The following is a 16,129-nucleotide window of genomic DNA, read 5'->3' on the forward strand; positions in this document are numbered from 1 at the left end:
AATTAGATAAGTCTTTTTAATRTTCTTACCCCTATCTGTCCTATCTCTTTTTCTGTCTCTTGGGAGGCAGCATATCTCCTTTTGCTCTTTACGTCAGTCAGTTCTGCTTAGATTAAGTTGTGTCACTACTGTTTATGAATAATATTTGAGGTAAAAACAAACAAAACACATTATTTAGCACTTTGAAATCTGCTGAAAATTCACGTAGACTCCAGAGAGCCTGTCAGAGTAAAAAACATGAGTATTAGGCCATGCAATTAGACTAAAGGGACACCTAAAACTGAAAAACCGTGTTCCACTGGAGCAGATTTTATGGCATCTAACCCAATCTTGGCATCTAACAATGCAAAATATATTATGAATAGACACTTATATAATGTTTTCAGTCTGTGGGCTTAAATCTCTCTCTCCAGATACATGCATGTGTTTCTCCTTTTGCAGTATGTGAGCACATTGCAGGAAACGCAGGATCTCCTCCAAAGAGGAAACGTTATCACCATCGTTTTGGGGACAAGCTACTGTCTTATATACAGGCCAGATGACTTGTYAAGTGTTGCTGGGCGGCTCAGTGGCACCTAGAAAGGATATCTTGCACTCTTGAATCACGACTGAGTTTCTTAAGTTATATATTCATCCTCTCCCCCTTCTAACATGCTTTACGAAGACAAGCAAACGCTACTGTCCAGTTTTCGGAAGAATAACCTGAAACACAGAGAGATGAAGTTGCCTCTGGAGGTGAAGCTGCCTCAGTTTAGATATTCCGTATTGTACAAGCTTTAAGAGGTGCACAGCATCTGTACATTAAGATACAGCCCAAGGGAAGGAAAACAAAACTAAGAGGAACACAGTGAACCCAGTTCAAATCAAACTTAATGGGTATTAGATAACCAATTCCTTTCAGCTCGTTTGAGAAGCTGAACAGAACACCCAAATAAATAAAAGCTCATTTAAAAAAAAACTAAACAACTGATTGTAAAGGGAGAATTCACACCAGCTGATGTCAAGTGCAGAAATTGGCTGGGTTATAACAAAGCTGCCTTTCCTTAGCTCTCTTATATAGTCAGCAGAGCAAGTCCTCTCCAGAGGGTGGTTTGGCAGTGACATGCTTTGGAAGAGCTCATCTTTCTTCATGTATAGAGAGCCATGAGAGAACTGCTTCCTAATTTAGGCACCCCTAAGATGGGAGCCTGCAGGTAGCTTGTGTGAATATTGCTTTTGCATTCAGTCTGCAGGGTGAGGCAACACTGCAGCAACAGCTTCATTTCCAGGAGGGCTGGGGAAGCAAGTTCTTTCTCTCATTGCTATAAAAGTAGATTTTGATGCCTCCTTTGTTGCAGGGTCACAGGTATAAATCCTGATGGTGGCTTTATTAATCCATGATCTTTATAATTCAAGAAGAGTTAAAAACATGTATATACAGAGAGGGTTGTAGACCTTACCTAACTCACGTAGTATTGTGAGAATTTGTTAGAGCTTATCCAGTACTTCGAAGATGCAAAACCTCATGTAAGCACCAAATAGCAGCAGAATACAAAGAGAACTGTAACTTTAAAACTTAGTCTTACATGAAGGTTTACTGAAGATTTATTTTGTAAGGGCACAGTTGAAGTAAGGTCATGTTTAAATAGATGATCCACAGGACCCTCTTGCTAAGACTGTGTTATATTACCAAAGATAAGGTATCAGTCATCGCCAAGGGAACGTGCAGCGGATTGGCGATACCGCCTCATTCTGTGACATGGGAATGCTTCTTGACAACATGTTAGCGTTTTTTTTTGAAGTGAGCCAACCATAACTCAGTCTGAATGTCTAGCCTGAGGCCACCTGCAGCATCAGCTGCTGCTCATTAGAAACTCATCACCTTTGCCTTGTTGCTTAATGGGTTATGTTTTCACCTGCAATGACTTCAGTGCTCCTGCGTAGGGAGATCTGCAAGCTGCCTTGCTAAAAGCAGTCTATCAGTGCTAGCATGGATTTATTCCATGTTTTTCTTGTATATGTTTAATACTGATGGGCTGTGGTGCCTGTATGTCAGTCCTTTTTTACTGGCTTTTTTTCCATCAGCTCGTATGAAGGTATTAGGCAGGAATCTTGTGTAAGGCTGCGTTGTAAAGCAGCGATAGTAATGCTCCATTTGTTAAAGCTCTCTGCTCTTTCAGCTGCCGCTGAATTTACAGTCGATCCCAAAAGCAAGAGGAAGCAGACGAGCGTGGCATTTGCCCGCTTGGACCGCAGGAACTGCGCCCCTCTGGCATGGCCTTCAATCCTGCTGCTACTGCTTAACRGACTTGTTGGGATATTTACTTTAGAAAAGGTGTTTTAGAGAAACATCTAAATATCTGATCTCAGTATTAGGGGGCAATGGGCTGTTTTTTAAATGGCACTTAAATGGGGGACTTTTGACTCGAATTTACTGGAGCGAATGCTTCTTTGTCTCCCTCAAAATGTATTTCTTCTAGATCTTTATCTCTGTGACATTGAGGGTTTTATGGCACTCTGAAGTACTTCAGAGGAAATGGAGAGTGCTTTAATACTGCTGATTTACTCTTCCAGGTCTGCAGTAATTTCCTTACTGCCTAATTATAAGGCTCAGTTTAATTTAGTCTACACATAATGTTTACTGATGCACATATGGTGCCATATTTCAAGAAATGATGCCCATATCAGGTAGTTTTCTGCAAGGCTACAGTGTAACGCTTTCATGAAACAAAGAAAATCTTGATCTGCAGCGTGGTCCTCGTGATGGATTTGTCTGGCAAAATCCAAAGAGTGTTCGGGCTGTAGCTGTCTTGGCTTTAGGAAGTAAGGACCTGACAACTCTGCGTTGGCATCAGTCTGTTAATTCTCCACCAGCCACTTGGAAAGCCCAACCCTCTGTGCTCGTAGCATCACTTGGTCAAAAAAACTGTGAGCCAAAATTCAGTGGCAAGATATTGTGCGCAAGTAAGTTGCCGCGCATAGTTTGGCTACGATTCCTCAAATAATGAGTCCTGTAACTCAAATATACTTCACCAAATCTCTGTACGCGCTGAAGGAAGTCTAGAAAGTGCCTAATGTCTGTAATCGCTGCAGAGAAACACGTATGGAATTTTTAAAGCTCGTTTTAATGAGGAACGCTATAAACGTAAGGGAGGAAGCTCAGCGGCAGCGTATAATGTTGCTGCTCAAAAAGAAAAATCCATTCGGAGAAGTTTCGATTGRTGCGGCCTGGTTTTACATAAAGAAGCTTTCATTGTTCCATAGTGCTAGCCTGCGAGTGACCCGTCGACAGCTGAGCTGATTTACAGAAGCTTGCGTTTGTAAAGACAGTTTCAAATTTTGGTGTTGGTTATCAATAATGCAGCAGCCAGAGTTAGGGATGAGTATAAATGTAGAGTAAAATATAGTGCCTTTCCACAGACTCTTATAACTCTGTCCTCCTAATGGATTTATGAGCAACGGCGAGGAGTAGATGGAATTTAATTTCCAAATGGGATTTTAATATTGCATTTGTTTCTTAATTGACATTCATTTTGTTCAGTAATACTATTTCTTAAGTACTTTAAGATGTCTTTAATGTTACTTGTTGTTATGCAATCAGAAATACAAGAAGTTTTTTTTTCCCCCCCCGGTTCTGCTTTGTAGATGTTATTACCACAGAAAAACAACAATGCAATAAGACTACAACTTAACTTTTTTTTTTAAGATACAGATGGTAACTGACAGTCTCAAATCAGTGACTTCTGGCCACAGGGCTGTGGGGCAGGATCAGCTCTTGACTTTGAGTGACTTTTGGGAAGGACGATGACAATAATTCCATTTCTGCTGAACACAATCAATTTTTAGTCTTGTGTTTCAGCCATTTTTCTAGGACTTCAGATAGACAGATCTACAAAAGACAGCTGTCATGTGCTTTCAGCAGGGCTAAAACCCTGGGTCTTATGGACACTGATATCTAGTGTGCCAGTCTGTTCATGGGTAGGTGGGAATGCATATATGACACACTGCTGTACTATGATCCCTTTAAAGCTTATTAGATGCGACTACATTTAAGTGAAGTCACTATGCATGCTTATGAGTGTACAGTGAGAATAGTCAATGAAAGCTCTTCATGAAGCTATGTCCTTCCCATTTGTGACCAAATAGCTGGTTAACCTCCTCAAAACAATTTAGTCCCCTATTTCTGTAACTCTTGGATTTGCCGTCTTTATCAAAAGCATCAAGCTCTGRAGCCAGTCTACTGGCCTTAATATTTTGTCTCAGGTTGTACTGAAATGATATTTAATGTGTTGTGGCTATCAGTATAAGAGGATGGTTTTCCATCCGTGGCTTTCTTATTCTTCCTCATCAATATTAGGATATTATTGTTTTAGGTAGGCATAAGGTAAGGCAGAGGTTTTTTGCTCTGATAATACTTGTCTCTGGTGGGTTCTTTTCCCCATGCTGATGAAACATAAAATTTCTGTGCTTTTATGTGACTGTAGTGATGTGGTTAGTGAGTCTTAGGCTCTTTCATGCCAAAAATGATTTTCTGAAAAGTCAATATAAACTTCTAAGTCACTAAAATTGACATAAACTTCTAAAGCTCCCCACTGCACAAAAAAGTGAAATCAGTGGGAATTAAGTATATAAGTACTTGGTAGCTAAGTTCTTCAGTGGTTCTGGCCAGGTACCGTTTTGAGGATTTCTTTGTAGCGACCTACTGCTAGGAGGAACTTTTTTCCCTCACTTCTTTCAAAGTTCTGGTGAAAGCCTGTTACTTGAAGCTGCTTTTCTTCAGTAAATTCAGCCTAGCCTTTTCCTGATTAGGGAGGCTTCTGCTTAGGAGAGAAAAAAAGATCACACACAGGAAAAATACATGAAAAAGTGAATAATCAGTCGCTGCAATAATTCTTCCTCAGGTTTGTCTTTTAGGCTCAAATCTTAAAATGTATGTAGTATATTTTGGAGACCTGTAGTTTAGGTCTGCGAATATGATATATGCTCTAATTGTTCAGCTCTTTTGTTTAACCTATTGTTAAGGCAAAAATAACGCATTAGCATACACATCTTCAAAATAACTCTTTTTCTGAGTGCAGCTACTTATGACATATTCATAGAGGATAGTATGCAGAATCAACTGATGACTTTCTTTTTAGCCTAATACAGCAGGAGCTTCTAATGGTCACTGTCTTATGTTGCGAAATGGAGGCCTGGAGAATATTTGGGGAAGATGCTTTTGAGCTGCAAAGGAGAAGCTTTTTAATTTTATCTCTGCTAATGAAGTTATGACCYGACTGGGAATGCTTTCCGGCAGCAAATAGCGGGTTTGGAGCTGGGTTCGGGTTGTAATGCACGTTAAATGGGCGATGGTGAAGCTGGGGCTTCTTGGTAGACTCTTGTTACAGGTAGCTTTATAGCGCTTCATTCGTGACAAAGCTTAACAATCTGCGGGAGTCATTAATCCCCTGCTGTGACATTACCTTCCAGTGTCAGGATTAGACACTTAATTCTCTACACGGCTGTAAGCAGCATTGAGACATTTTCGTTCAAAAATTGTTATCTACCCATGAAAAAAMCTCATTTTGGTGGGCAGTTTAACCTCTCGGAGCTCAATTATTGCTGTGAATCGACAGTGATGAAGCAGAGCTAAACAGTGCTGGGAACGGGGGAACACGGCGCTATCAAAACCAGCAGCCGACTCTGTGCACCATAAACTGCCTAAATTGCTGTGCTGGAAAGGCATAAAACCTGCCTTGTGCTACACTGTTCATACTTAAAAATATATTTATTTACAGGTCTTGATGTTTTCTTTTCACAGTATTGTGCTGGTCTGGTAAGCTAATTATTTGTTTAGCTAYGGTTTAGTTTTGTCATGGAGAAAARTAAAGATCTTTGTGAATTCGTGAAGTTAAGTGCCTGCTCTGGTAAATAGAGCTTCATRCAGTAGAGACACCCCACATGTTGAAGCCACCTGTAACTTAAAAATTTGGGGAGGAAAAACTTAAAGSATCACCTGAAGAATAGTATATGTCATAATACTTATGTCAGAATACAGGGTAAAATAATAAATTATGAAGACATTGTTAAGGTACATACAATCACAARATTGGATATGTTTTTAAAATAAAAATTGACTTTTTGTTGCCTTTTATGTGACCATTTAAATTCAAGTCACATGCTTCTTGCKTTCCCTTCTGAACTCAAGTCAGCTGTATGAAATAATAAAATCTCTGGATRTATAAGCCATTACTCTGGCTGGACTTTGCAGTACACAGGAATATACGAGAGAATTTTTCCTGTAATGATTTAAATTGATGAATAGTCCTAATTGGATCAAGTAGACTGGTAATGCTGAGCTAATACTCTTAAATGTCTCGACTTGCGCAATTAATATTACCTTGTCGTGCATTCATTTGCGCTGTTGGATGAATGTCTCCTGCTCCTGTCACTGCTTTAGAAATGACTTTTGTCAAGCCATTCTTTATTGCCTGTGCTGATGGAGAGCAAAACTTGCGCTCTCCTCCRTGCACAAAACCTGGTAGCTATACCTTTCAAACGCGTTTAGGACGCCCTTGCGTCCTAAAACTCAGATAACCAGTTTCCAAAGAAATCGTAACGCGTGTTTACAGGAGGGGTCGGAAGGTGCTGCTGCTGTGCTKGAATACACCAGCGTATGAGAAGAGGCTTTGATAACTTTATCAAACCAGTGACGGTCAGATTTCTGACTTTGTTCAACTTTTGTGACTCTGCCTTCTGCRGTTCAGTGCGCGGTTACCGTTAGAAGCAGGATATCCATTATATTCACTCATTTTGCATCATATATAACTGCTATCTGTTTACAGTGGTAAAACCCGAATCGCTGCTTAGCTGATGCTCTTATTGTCCTTTTTATTGACTTCTAATGTGTGGCTTTAGGTTGAAGACACTTAATACTGATGAAAATAAGCTGTGAATTTAACCCCCCAGGGAGTTTTCTTTCAGTTTGCTGGGACATATTGTTATGATCGGAACTATAAAGCCACTTTAACCTTGATTAAAAGGTGAATTATTTAGTCAATGAACACAACCCTTTGTGAAACAGCTCCCCTCCATATAAGATCATAATCAACAAAAAAGTTTAATGTTCGTTTAATATTTAAAATACGTTTTCAGATGGTGGACAGTAGGTTTCACTGACACTCCCCTAAGCAAGTGGGTTTTTAAGAGTTTGCCCGGAGTATGGGATGGATCCCTCATGGCTCTTTAAAACCCGTGAATCCCTTTGGAAACTCTACAGTTGGGCCTATTTAGGTACCCTGGACTTGGAAAAGCCTAAATGTAGATACTAAAGCGAGGCATCTAACTTAGGAGCAGAGTTTGTAGAAACTCCTTGCTTGGGACACTATAAATTTCCCATTGCTGTGTATCGGCCGTATAGCACAGCTTGGGTTTCACAGTGCACTGCTGTGTGGCATTCTCTGAAATGTGGCATTTCATTTTTTTTTGATGGCACTTTGATATATCTGGAGTAATATTAGTAYTTTTTCTATTGGCATGACACCCATGAAACCTATTCATGGAGCAGGATGTCAYTATACCTGATGCTGTGCAAACAGAACCAGAGAACAGTATGGAAGATTTTTGATATAAGAACGAAACAAGAGGCAATAAATGGAAACAAAGAGATTGGAAGAAAAGAGGCAATAAATGGAAATGAAGCGATTGGGAGAAAAAAGAAGGGATACAAAGTGACAGTGTGATAGGTAGCAGCTACAGCACGCCAGCTTTCTAGCTGTTGGCAGGTCTCTTGAATGCATTCMTTTCTTTTATTATTTTGTAGGTATTACTGTGATAGCTGTTCTGAAGTGCCTTTAATCATTTAGGAAGTGCAAAGTATTTTCCAGGTAAAATCTGAGTAGAATTAATTTCCAAGGGGGTTAAGAATTACTRTTCTTAATGTTTGCCCCTTTATAATTTAAATAAAGGGAATTCTGTATGCATATATATACATGTATATGCTTTATTCTGCTTTGCTGCTTACTTTTACTGCACCACTAAGGGATTAAATGGAAATATTCAAACTTAGCTTTTTCTTTAAAGAAATATCACCTGCCTCCCCTGCTGCTGAAATCCAGATGGATCTTTGATCATGGATTTACAGCATCTACCAATATGGCAGTCTTCAATGTGGATGAGTGTTTCAATGTCCAGTTTTTCATGCTTAACAACAATTAGACCGCCAAGCTGAAGCGAATATGCTAAAACGTTTCTGATCCATACTTTCGTAACACAGTGCAGTTTCCAGGAGGAATTCTTTAAGATTTCAGTCATCTTTCTGGCCGYGTTTCAAATCTTAGTAAAGTTTGACATTAATTAGTGGTTATTAGCAAGGTAGGGAAGACTTCAGTGACATCAGTCTTACAGTAATATTGTTTCAAACAGATGTTTCTGTGAAATAACAGGTGTTCARTCTTCAATAACTTGTAGGGTTCTTTTTCTTCCCCCTTTGGAATAAATTGTAGGTGTGCCTGCTAATCTTGCCTTAAACAGAAAACCTTTCTAAGCATTTTTATACCTGCTGGAGAGATTTGAGCGAGAATATGAAGCACAAAGCACATGCTGAATGAAATGTGCATTATTGCCTCGGACATTGTTCAGGGCAGCAGTTAGAGGAGGCTTAGAAACATTCAGGCTAATATTTTTAATGGTTGCTTGATGTTAAKCTCCTCAATCCATATTTGGCTTTTAAGTGATCTGAACTGTTTTTTAAGGTACCGTGCCACTTTCAATTCTCATCAGTTTGCCGTGCATYGTGTGGGTAATCATGGTTGTCATCCTAGATGGATCCATTCACACCAGTAGGATTAGACATGTGAGTCAGCACGAGTCTTGAGTTTTGCAGAACTGGGCCCTTAAGATTTTGTTGCAATATTTGTATGCCTGCTGCAAATATAGATTTGGGAGTTCAAGCTCCTCTCCGGTGCTGTGAGATATGACACATCAATGCCTATATTTAAGTAGCCGATAAATACAGTATACTGATAACTCTTATTTACTGCTCCACTTTGTTTTCTTGCAGCTGCGGAAGGCAGTGATGGATCACATATCAGATTCGTTCCTGGAGACCAATGTCCCGTTGCTGGTTCTCATCGAGGCCGCAAAAAGCGGCAACGAGAAAGAAGTGAAGGAGTACGCTCAGGTCTTCCGCGAACACGCCAACAAGCTAGTTGAGGTAAGGGATCCTAGTGACGGAACTAGGTTTCCATATTGCTCCTCTAGGAAAGGCAAGGAAAATGAGATCAGCTGAAATGTTAGAGATGTCGTTTCTATAGCGGAGGTTTGGGTGGACTTTATGCTGGGTGACTGCTTAGAAAATGTCTGGGTGACTGGCAAGAAGGAACGTGCACTGTGTTTTAGTAGTTCATTAAAGCTGAATGTGTTTTGACTATTTCCAGTATTTTGTCAAGCCTTGAGCAACAGCAAGTCAACTTAAGCTGAGCTTTACTAATGGTACAGTAGATTGTCTTCTCCAGGAAGTAAAAAGCCAAATAGGTGCTTCAGAATATGATGTTTGGTGCAGACTGAAGGCCACTCCAGACTTACAGGCTAATCATGCCAAATTAAAATAGGGAAAAGGATATATAAAGAAGGCATACCAAAGACCATGTTACTCTTGAAGGACAAGTATTAGGCAAGTTTTTAGCATCTCTTTTTTCTGAAGAGACTTGCTGTGTAAAGTCAACAAACTGTAGTTAGCTTCAAGGATGGTACAGAAGCATTTATTTGACTGAGAAGAATAAAACATRATGATTGAAACCTGGCTGCTCACTGAACAGAGTTTTTTTTACCAAATGACAATGTTTGTTCATCCCAGTTTGCCCTCCACGACAGATTAAGAGCTATGAAAAATACTTGCATTTCTCGAAGACACAAATACAGTTCAGTGATGTATGTYTGATATTATTGTAGCATTATTAACTGCTCTATACTGGCATTACTTTGAGGAATGTGAAGCTCCTTTTCTAACCTCCTGTCTCACCAACCATACTATGTATACTTTAACAAGAAAAAATGCTACTAGGAAATTGCTGATTTGAACTCTAAGTATTGAACTATAGCTTGAAAGGCTTCTATTTTTTTTGGGGGGGGGGGGGGGGTGGGGTGGAGGCGAAGGGGCAGGAAAAAGCATTTCCTGAATCTCTGGTACGTAAGCTCTAGAGTACAGTAAGGGCTTAGTAAGCACTATTGACAAAAGCTAGAGTTTCCCTGGTGAATGGGGTGGGGGGCTGTTTGGGAGGGTGTCACTCTTCCCATTGGCAACAGAGGGAATCAAAATACCTCACTTGGGCTCTGAGGTCGCACTTGCTGTCTGGTGTCCACCAAGTGCTACAGCACTTCACTTGTAGGCATCTAAGCATAGTTCCTGGGATTTAAAAGCTCCAGCTGGATTCCGTACATCGCTGAATACCATAAGGTTTACTACACTTAGCTACAAGAAGAGCAGAGGAGTGTTGGCAGCTTGCAGKCTTGACCCATTAGTACTGCAGAGAAGTTTGTTACTGCAGCCTGGTAGCTGGAGCTATGGCAGTGAAAAAGGAGATTGCTACTACAATATGGTTGTCAATGCTTTGCTTTTCTTTCTTTTCTTTTTTTTTTTTTTATTTTTTTTTTATTTTTTTTTTTAATAGTGGCTATCAGACTTGTAACCTTATGAATAATATGTAATGAGCATATATGGCTAGTATTATAGCAGTGCCCTCCTCCACAGATTTGCAGCGAAGTGTGGCAATTATGGGTCTAAGAGCATTATTAAAAAGTTAAAAATAACTAAGTAGATTTTATCTTTTACAAGATAATAAGAGGTAGTGACAGAAAGGGAAGAAAAATCTGTTAAAGACTATAGGTTTAAAAAAAATAGTTGAAACTAAAAACTTTGACTGGAAGAAACCAAGATACTGATTCTGATTATCTAACTGTGGGAGGATAAATTTAATGTTACTATTGGATTTGGTTACTGATTTTTGTACTTTCCACGATCATTTTTAGGTATCCTTCTCTGAGCATCCTGCCAGCAAAATAACAATGAGGACGGTAACAMCAGATGCCTTGGTCCAAATACTAACACGCTTCTCTCATCCCATTTATAAATTTAAAATTTTTTTTRTTTAGGCTGTTTCAGACTATTAAAAGCAGAACCTTAACTGATTCTTATATCTCTGACAGCTGATACTAGACTGTGGCTTTATCCTTACTCCTTTCCAAAGATGGGCTCTTTTAGTTAGATCTTGGTCTTTTACTTCTAAGCTTTGTTTCTTCTGGGTAGTGAAGTCTCTTGAAGAAACCAATTTGTAGTGCAAGGGGGACTTTTGAAACCTGGSTTTTGTTCATCGGAGTGCACCAGAAAAATGTTTGGAATAGACTTACTGCCCGTGTACACTAGCTTTTCCACTTAAAATAGTCTCATCATTTTCACCTAAAGATGCACATTGATATCTTAGCAGATGGGCTTCTATGGCTTTGTGGGTCAAGCATTTTGCAAATAGTAAAATGTGGTTTAAAGATGAGACATAATCAAGTGACTGTAGAACAAAAGATCCTTTCCCAGGCACAGGGCCAGAATTTCTTACTAATATATGCAAACACAGTTTCACTGAAGTGTTTGGAGTTGCGCTTACTTACGCAAGAGGAATTTGGCAATACAAATCCAATACTGTGAAAATGCTATAATAATCATTAATTCTAGAATTGGAATCTGGATTTCCTGGATGTCCCACCAAGCACAACAGGAAGTCTATAAAGATCAAAAGGTCAGAAAWATAACCCATGTAAGAGCTACACTTCACCACTGTAGGGAGAAAAAGAAATTGTATTTATTTGAGGAGCGTGAGAGGCATCATTTTCTGAGCTATACACTTAAAGATGTATGTTGTAGGAATTAGGCTTATGGAGGTTAACTTTCTTTCATAGTAATGCTGCAGAATGCTCACAAAATCTTCCTTTGAGCTGCTCTAACTATTTCTGTGTCTTCCCTTCCCCGCATATTTTCATAACACTTGTCTTTTGCTTTTCACTCGATTTGCTATGCTATGCCTCATTTGAGAATAAACTCAAAGACGAATTCCCAATTTCCTAGGCGTTTGCTGACACCCAGGTTTCTCTATAAGCTGTTTGGGAAACCCAGGGTCAAGGTTCATGACTCCCATGGAACTTGAGGCACGTTATCTGTGGTTCCTATGTTAAGCCTRCTTGCTCAGGCTCCCTCCAGAGCCTGTGAGGCAGGACACCTCGAGACTGAGAATCAGCCTATTTGTGAGTCATCCAAAATGACTCGGAACCTAATACAGACACTTAAACATAACTTAAGGTCCATGGTACCATTTGAGGCTTAGGTGGCTAACTCTTCAAATCACATTCCAGCAGCCGTGTCTCAATCTTTGTGCTTTCTGAAACTGAGGTTAGAGGAGTGATGGTGCTTTCCAGATCATGACCTTTATCTCGTAAATCCTTTTAATGTTTTTAAAATCTTAATCTCATGACTGAAAGGCAGTAAATGCCCAGGTTGTATTGCTGGCTTCAAATATGACCTTGCGAAGTAATTTAACTTCTGTGTCCAGACTTCGTCATTTGTAGCATAAGGTTAATGACAGATAATTTTAATACCTACCTCACAAAAGTACTCAGATGCTAAATCAGCTCAGATTTATTCAAGGCATCTATCAAAGCACTATATGGCAGCTAATTAATTAACTTATTCTGTTTAGTAATGTTTTCTGTATTTAACTGTTAGTCCTCTGGATTGTTTTGCAACATTACACTCACTGAATGATCAAATGCAACCACTTCTCCTGGGAGATCAAATGCAGCAGCCAATAGGCTCTGAAGAGCCAGAACAGCAAGCTGCTTAGTTGCCTTCAACATAAMACATCAGCATGTGTGACTACTAACTAATAACTGTGAAAATGCAGGTTGTAGGGCCTTCTACTTACATTAGCGGATTAGATCAGGATTTCTGTCCTCACAGCAAGGATGGGAACAAGTGCATCAGAGTGCTACCGAGGAGTACAACTTTGGTTTTCTAAGCTTAATTCAATTATGCTATTTAATGTTTCTTGACTTATTTATTTTTCTGACAGTGTGTGCAAGCTTTGATGGGGATAATGCTGGCAGGAGTGCTGAAGTCTATCTCCAGTTGATAAAGAAAAGAGTAGAGGTGAAGTGGCAGGTCTCTGCAGCTTTCACCAGACTCRATTTCCCTTCTAGACCTGTGCTGAATATCTGTTGTAACTCTTGGTCATGTGAGCGATACGTATCAGCTAGGAGTTTCGGGGAGATTGCCCATTTCATGTTTTATCCTACCACCATCCACTGCTATTAGGTTTACAGGAATGMGTTTTTTTTGTTTTTTGKTTTTTTTTTAAACTGAATTTCCACAAAAGATCTAGTGGAGAACACTTTTTAATTATTACTTATTTCTTTTCACTTAGGAGTAGTGACCATAAAGCAAACCCCTCTGTCCTRATGTTTGGCAGCAATTTTTGAATGTAGCTTTAAAGAAGAATCCAGAATCACAGGAGCTTGTAGACTTTCAAAAAATGCTGCCTCCTCTAAAAGGCTGCAGCCACACTTGGCACTTGGTTGGATCACAGGAAAGACTTGCAGCTGGATCTCTGTTATGCAGTATGAGAGCTGAAACCGAGTGTACAAAGGTTTCCTCTTAAAATCCTAAAGAATGAGAGGTACAGTTGAAATGGTGACTGACCCACAACCCAAATGTCACAGGACTATCTATCTCTCTCTACTCTCTRTCCATCTACTATGGATGTTTGTCATTGAATATTGCCACTGTTTGTCCTTCAAATTTTAAGGATAAAAATCCAATGGGTTGAGTGCAACAAAACAAGTCCTTGACTCAAGGGAGTGTGTGGGGGCTTCCTGTGAAAAGGAAAAACTTAACAAGCAATCTAATTGTCACTGTCCTTAAGGGAAAAAGAGAGTTCTGTATTTATACTTCCTCATCCTGATGAGGAAGCTAGTTACTTGAGGACGGGTATGAAATTTTAATATGGAAAAAACAAAGGCATTCGCCACAAAAACAAGAAGAATGGAGCTATGCTAAATCTGAATAGTGTCGAAGTTTAGCTTAATTTGATCTCCAGGAGGGACACAATGGAAAGTAATAGAACAAAGATAATAGGCTATAGCAAATTATGTTCACGGTCTCCATCCTGAAAGTAAAAAGACTTATCCAGTAAAAGTTCAAAACTGTAATTACCCATTGCAAGTAGATGTTCAGGAGGTTATGACTTTAAAACCTCATATGACAACATGGACTTCCAGATTTTCTGAGAACCCAGAGTTAAACTGATTTTTAAATTTACCATTTGGTGATCAGTGAACAGTTGCATCGGTTAGTTTTCTGCCTTGAAATTTACTTCTGACAATTCTAATATTACTGTGGAGAGGGCTCTTATTTTTAGCTGTTTTAAATTTGGTGCTGCAACGCTTGCTGCTAAATACAATCTTTCAAAAAGACAGTGTCCTACCAGTTTTGTATTAATTCTAGGAAAGATTTTTATGGGGCCTGCACATCTATCAGTTTTGGCTCGTGCAAACAAAGATTTCCAGACCTGCTGAAAATAATCAAAGTCATCTAATAAGGGCACTTGCTAGTGGAAGAACTGTTAGGCTATGGTTTATGGAGATTAAAACTTGATACAGTGCAGGCAAATCAATAGTATCACAAAGCTGGATAGTAATTTGTGGCCAGTGGAACCTAAAACAGCTTTTCTTTCTCTTTTATAGCCTCCCTGATAGGCTTACAGGATTCTTTAACTTCCTCCTGACCATGCAGTTGCCCTTTTGAAAGGGATCCTGGGGCAACTTTGGGGAGGTTTGGCGTTTTTGTCTTTATAATAATGCCAAGAAAAAACAATTAGTGTTTGACTCCTTGGTAAGACACCATGCTTGCTGCTTTTTATTTTCCAAGACCTGGCTATCAGCAAATTTACTCCAGATTTATATCTGCCGCAAAAGAACTAGTGTCTAACCCAGCATTTTGTTTCTGGAAGTGTCTTTTGGAAGTGCACCCTGGGTATTCAGTTTGTAAGAAACTTAACGCTAGAATTTCTCCTAGGGAATGGAGAGCTTACGTTCAGGTTTTGGACTTGCAGGCCCAAGTTCTTATTTGGTGTAAATCTGCAATATGCCTGTTGAGATCAGTGGAGCTTTTGACAGTGATCTTCATCAAGAATGTATAAAACCGCTTGCTTTGTGCTTTTGTAAATATTGGATAAGTTCATGAGTATCAATTTAGTGAACTGAATTGGATTTTCATTTGAGAAAGATAAAACTCAGAGTAACAAGCCCCAGAGGAAAATATTTGGTTCACTTATTTCTGAAATTTCAGTTCAAGGAACAAGCAATGTTCCTATATAATTCACAAATACTGACTGTACTTGAAATGTTCTGTTCTTTTCAATTTAAGTGCACATCACTGCATTATTGGAATATCTGACTAGCTATTTGCTACTAAGCAATGAAGAAAAGATGTCAGCACTCTTCCAGAGCTTCTTTATCCAACTTCCATCACGAAAAATATATACCTCTGGGTTTTCTCTCTTGCAAAAATAAAAGCTGATCAGTCTGTTCTTCTTTTACTTTACATTAGAACTAAGCTAGGTAAGAAATAATATTTAGAAGGTACCAATCCTTGATGCCAATCAAGCAGCGTTAGGAAGGTCATAGATTAGCTGAATTCAAACCCTTCAAGTTGAGAGATTCGATCTGAAATTAAAGCTGTGGGCTACCTTCATGTCCTCGTGTTTCATCTGCTCAGTTGAGTTGGAATTTGTCTCAGACCTTTCCTCCCTGCATGAGCAACAGATGTTTTTAATTCCTAGTCAACATCATCAGTATATTGGAGATTGATAAAACTATAACAAGTCTAATTATCTGCAATGGGGGTATGAAAAGCCCAAGAATCCTTTGCAGTTATTTCTTCTGACTCCCTGCTGCAGCCAGATCTAGTTACTCTACTCTCCATCTTGGGGAGTCTATAACCCTTTAAGATAAAGGGATCTGGAAGTCTTTCAGGGGAGAAATTTTCTGGTAATGGTTCATTGCTGAACTTTTTCCTATACTGACTTCCTCCTGTCCCCATTTACATTAGCCACAAGATAAACTATATTGA

General features: G+C 39.3%; 1 protein-coding gene across 6 annotated transcripts in view; it reads left to right on the forward strand.

The window, feature by feature from the left end:
• CTNNA2 (catenin alpha 2) overlaps positions 1-16,129 on the forward strand; it is a 418,807-nt gene that overhangs the window by 305,387 nt on the left and 97,291 nt on the right. For all 6 annotated transcript variants that reach the window (XM_026072715.1, XM_026072713.1, XM_026072714.1 and 3 more), the window contains one exon: positions 9,020-9,172. In XM_026072715.1, the coding sequence (XP_025928500.1) occupies positions 9,020-9,172 (153 nt within the window). The remainder of the gene's footprint in view (positions 1-9,019; positions 9,173-16,129) is intronic.

This window comes from Apteryx rowi, unplaced genomic scaffold, assembly GCF_003343035.1.
Source record: "Apteryx rowi isolate R43461 unplaced genomic scaffold, aptRow1 scaffold_35, whole genome shotgun sequence".
NCBI classification, from domain to species: domain Eukaryota; kingdom Metazoa; phylum Chordata; class Aves; order Apterygiformes; family Apterygidae; genus Apteryx; species Apteryx rowi.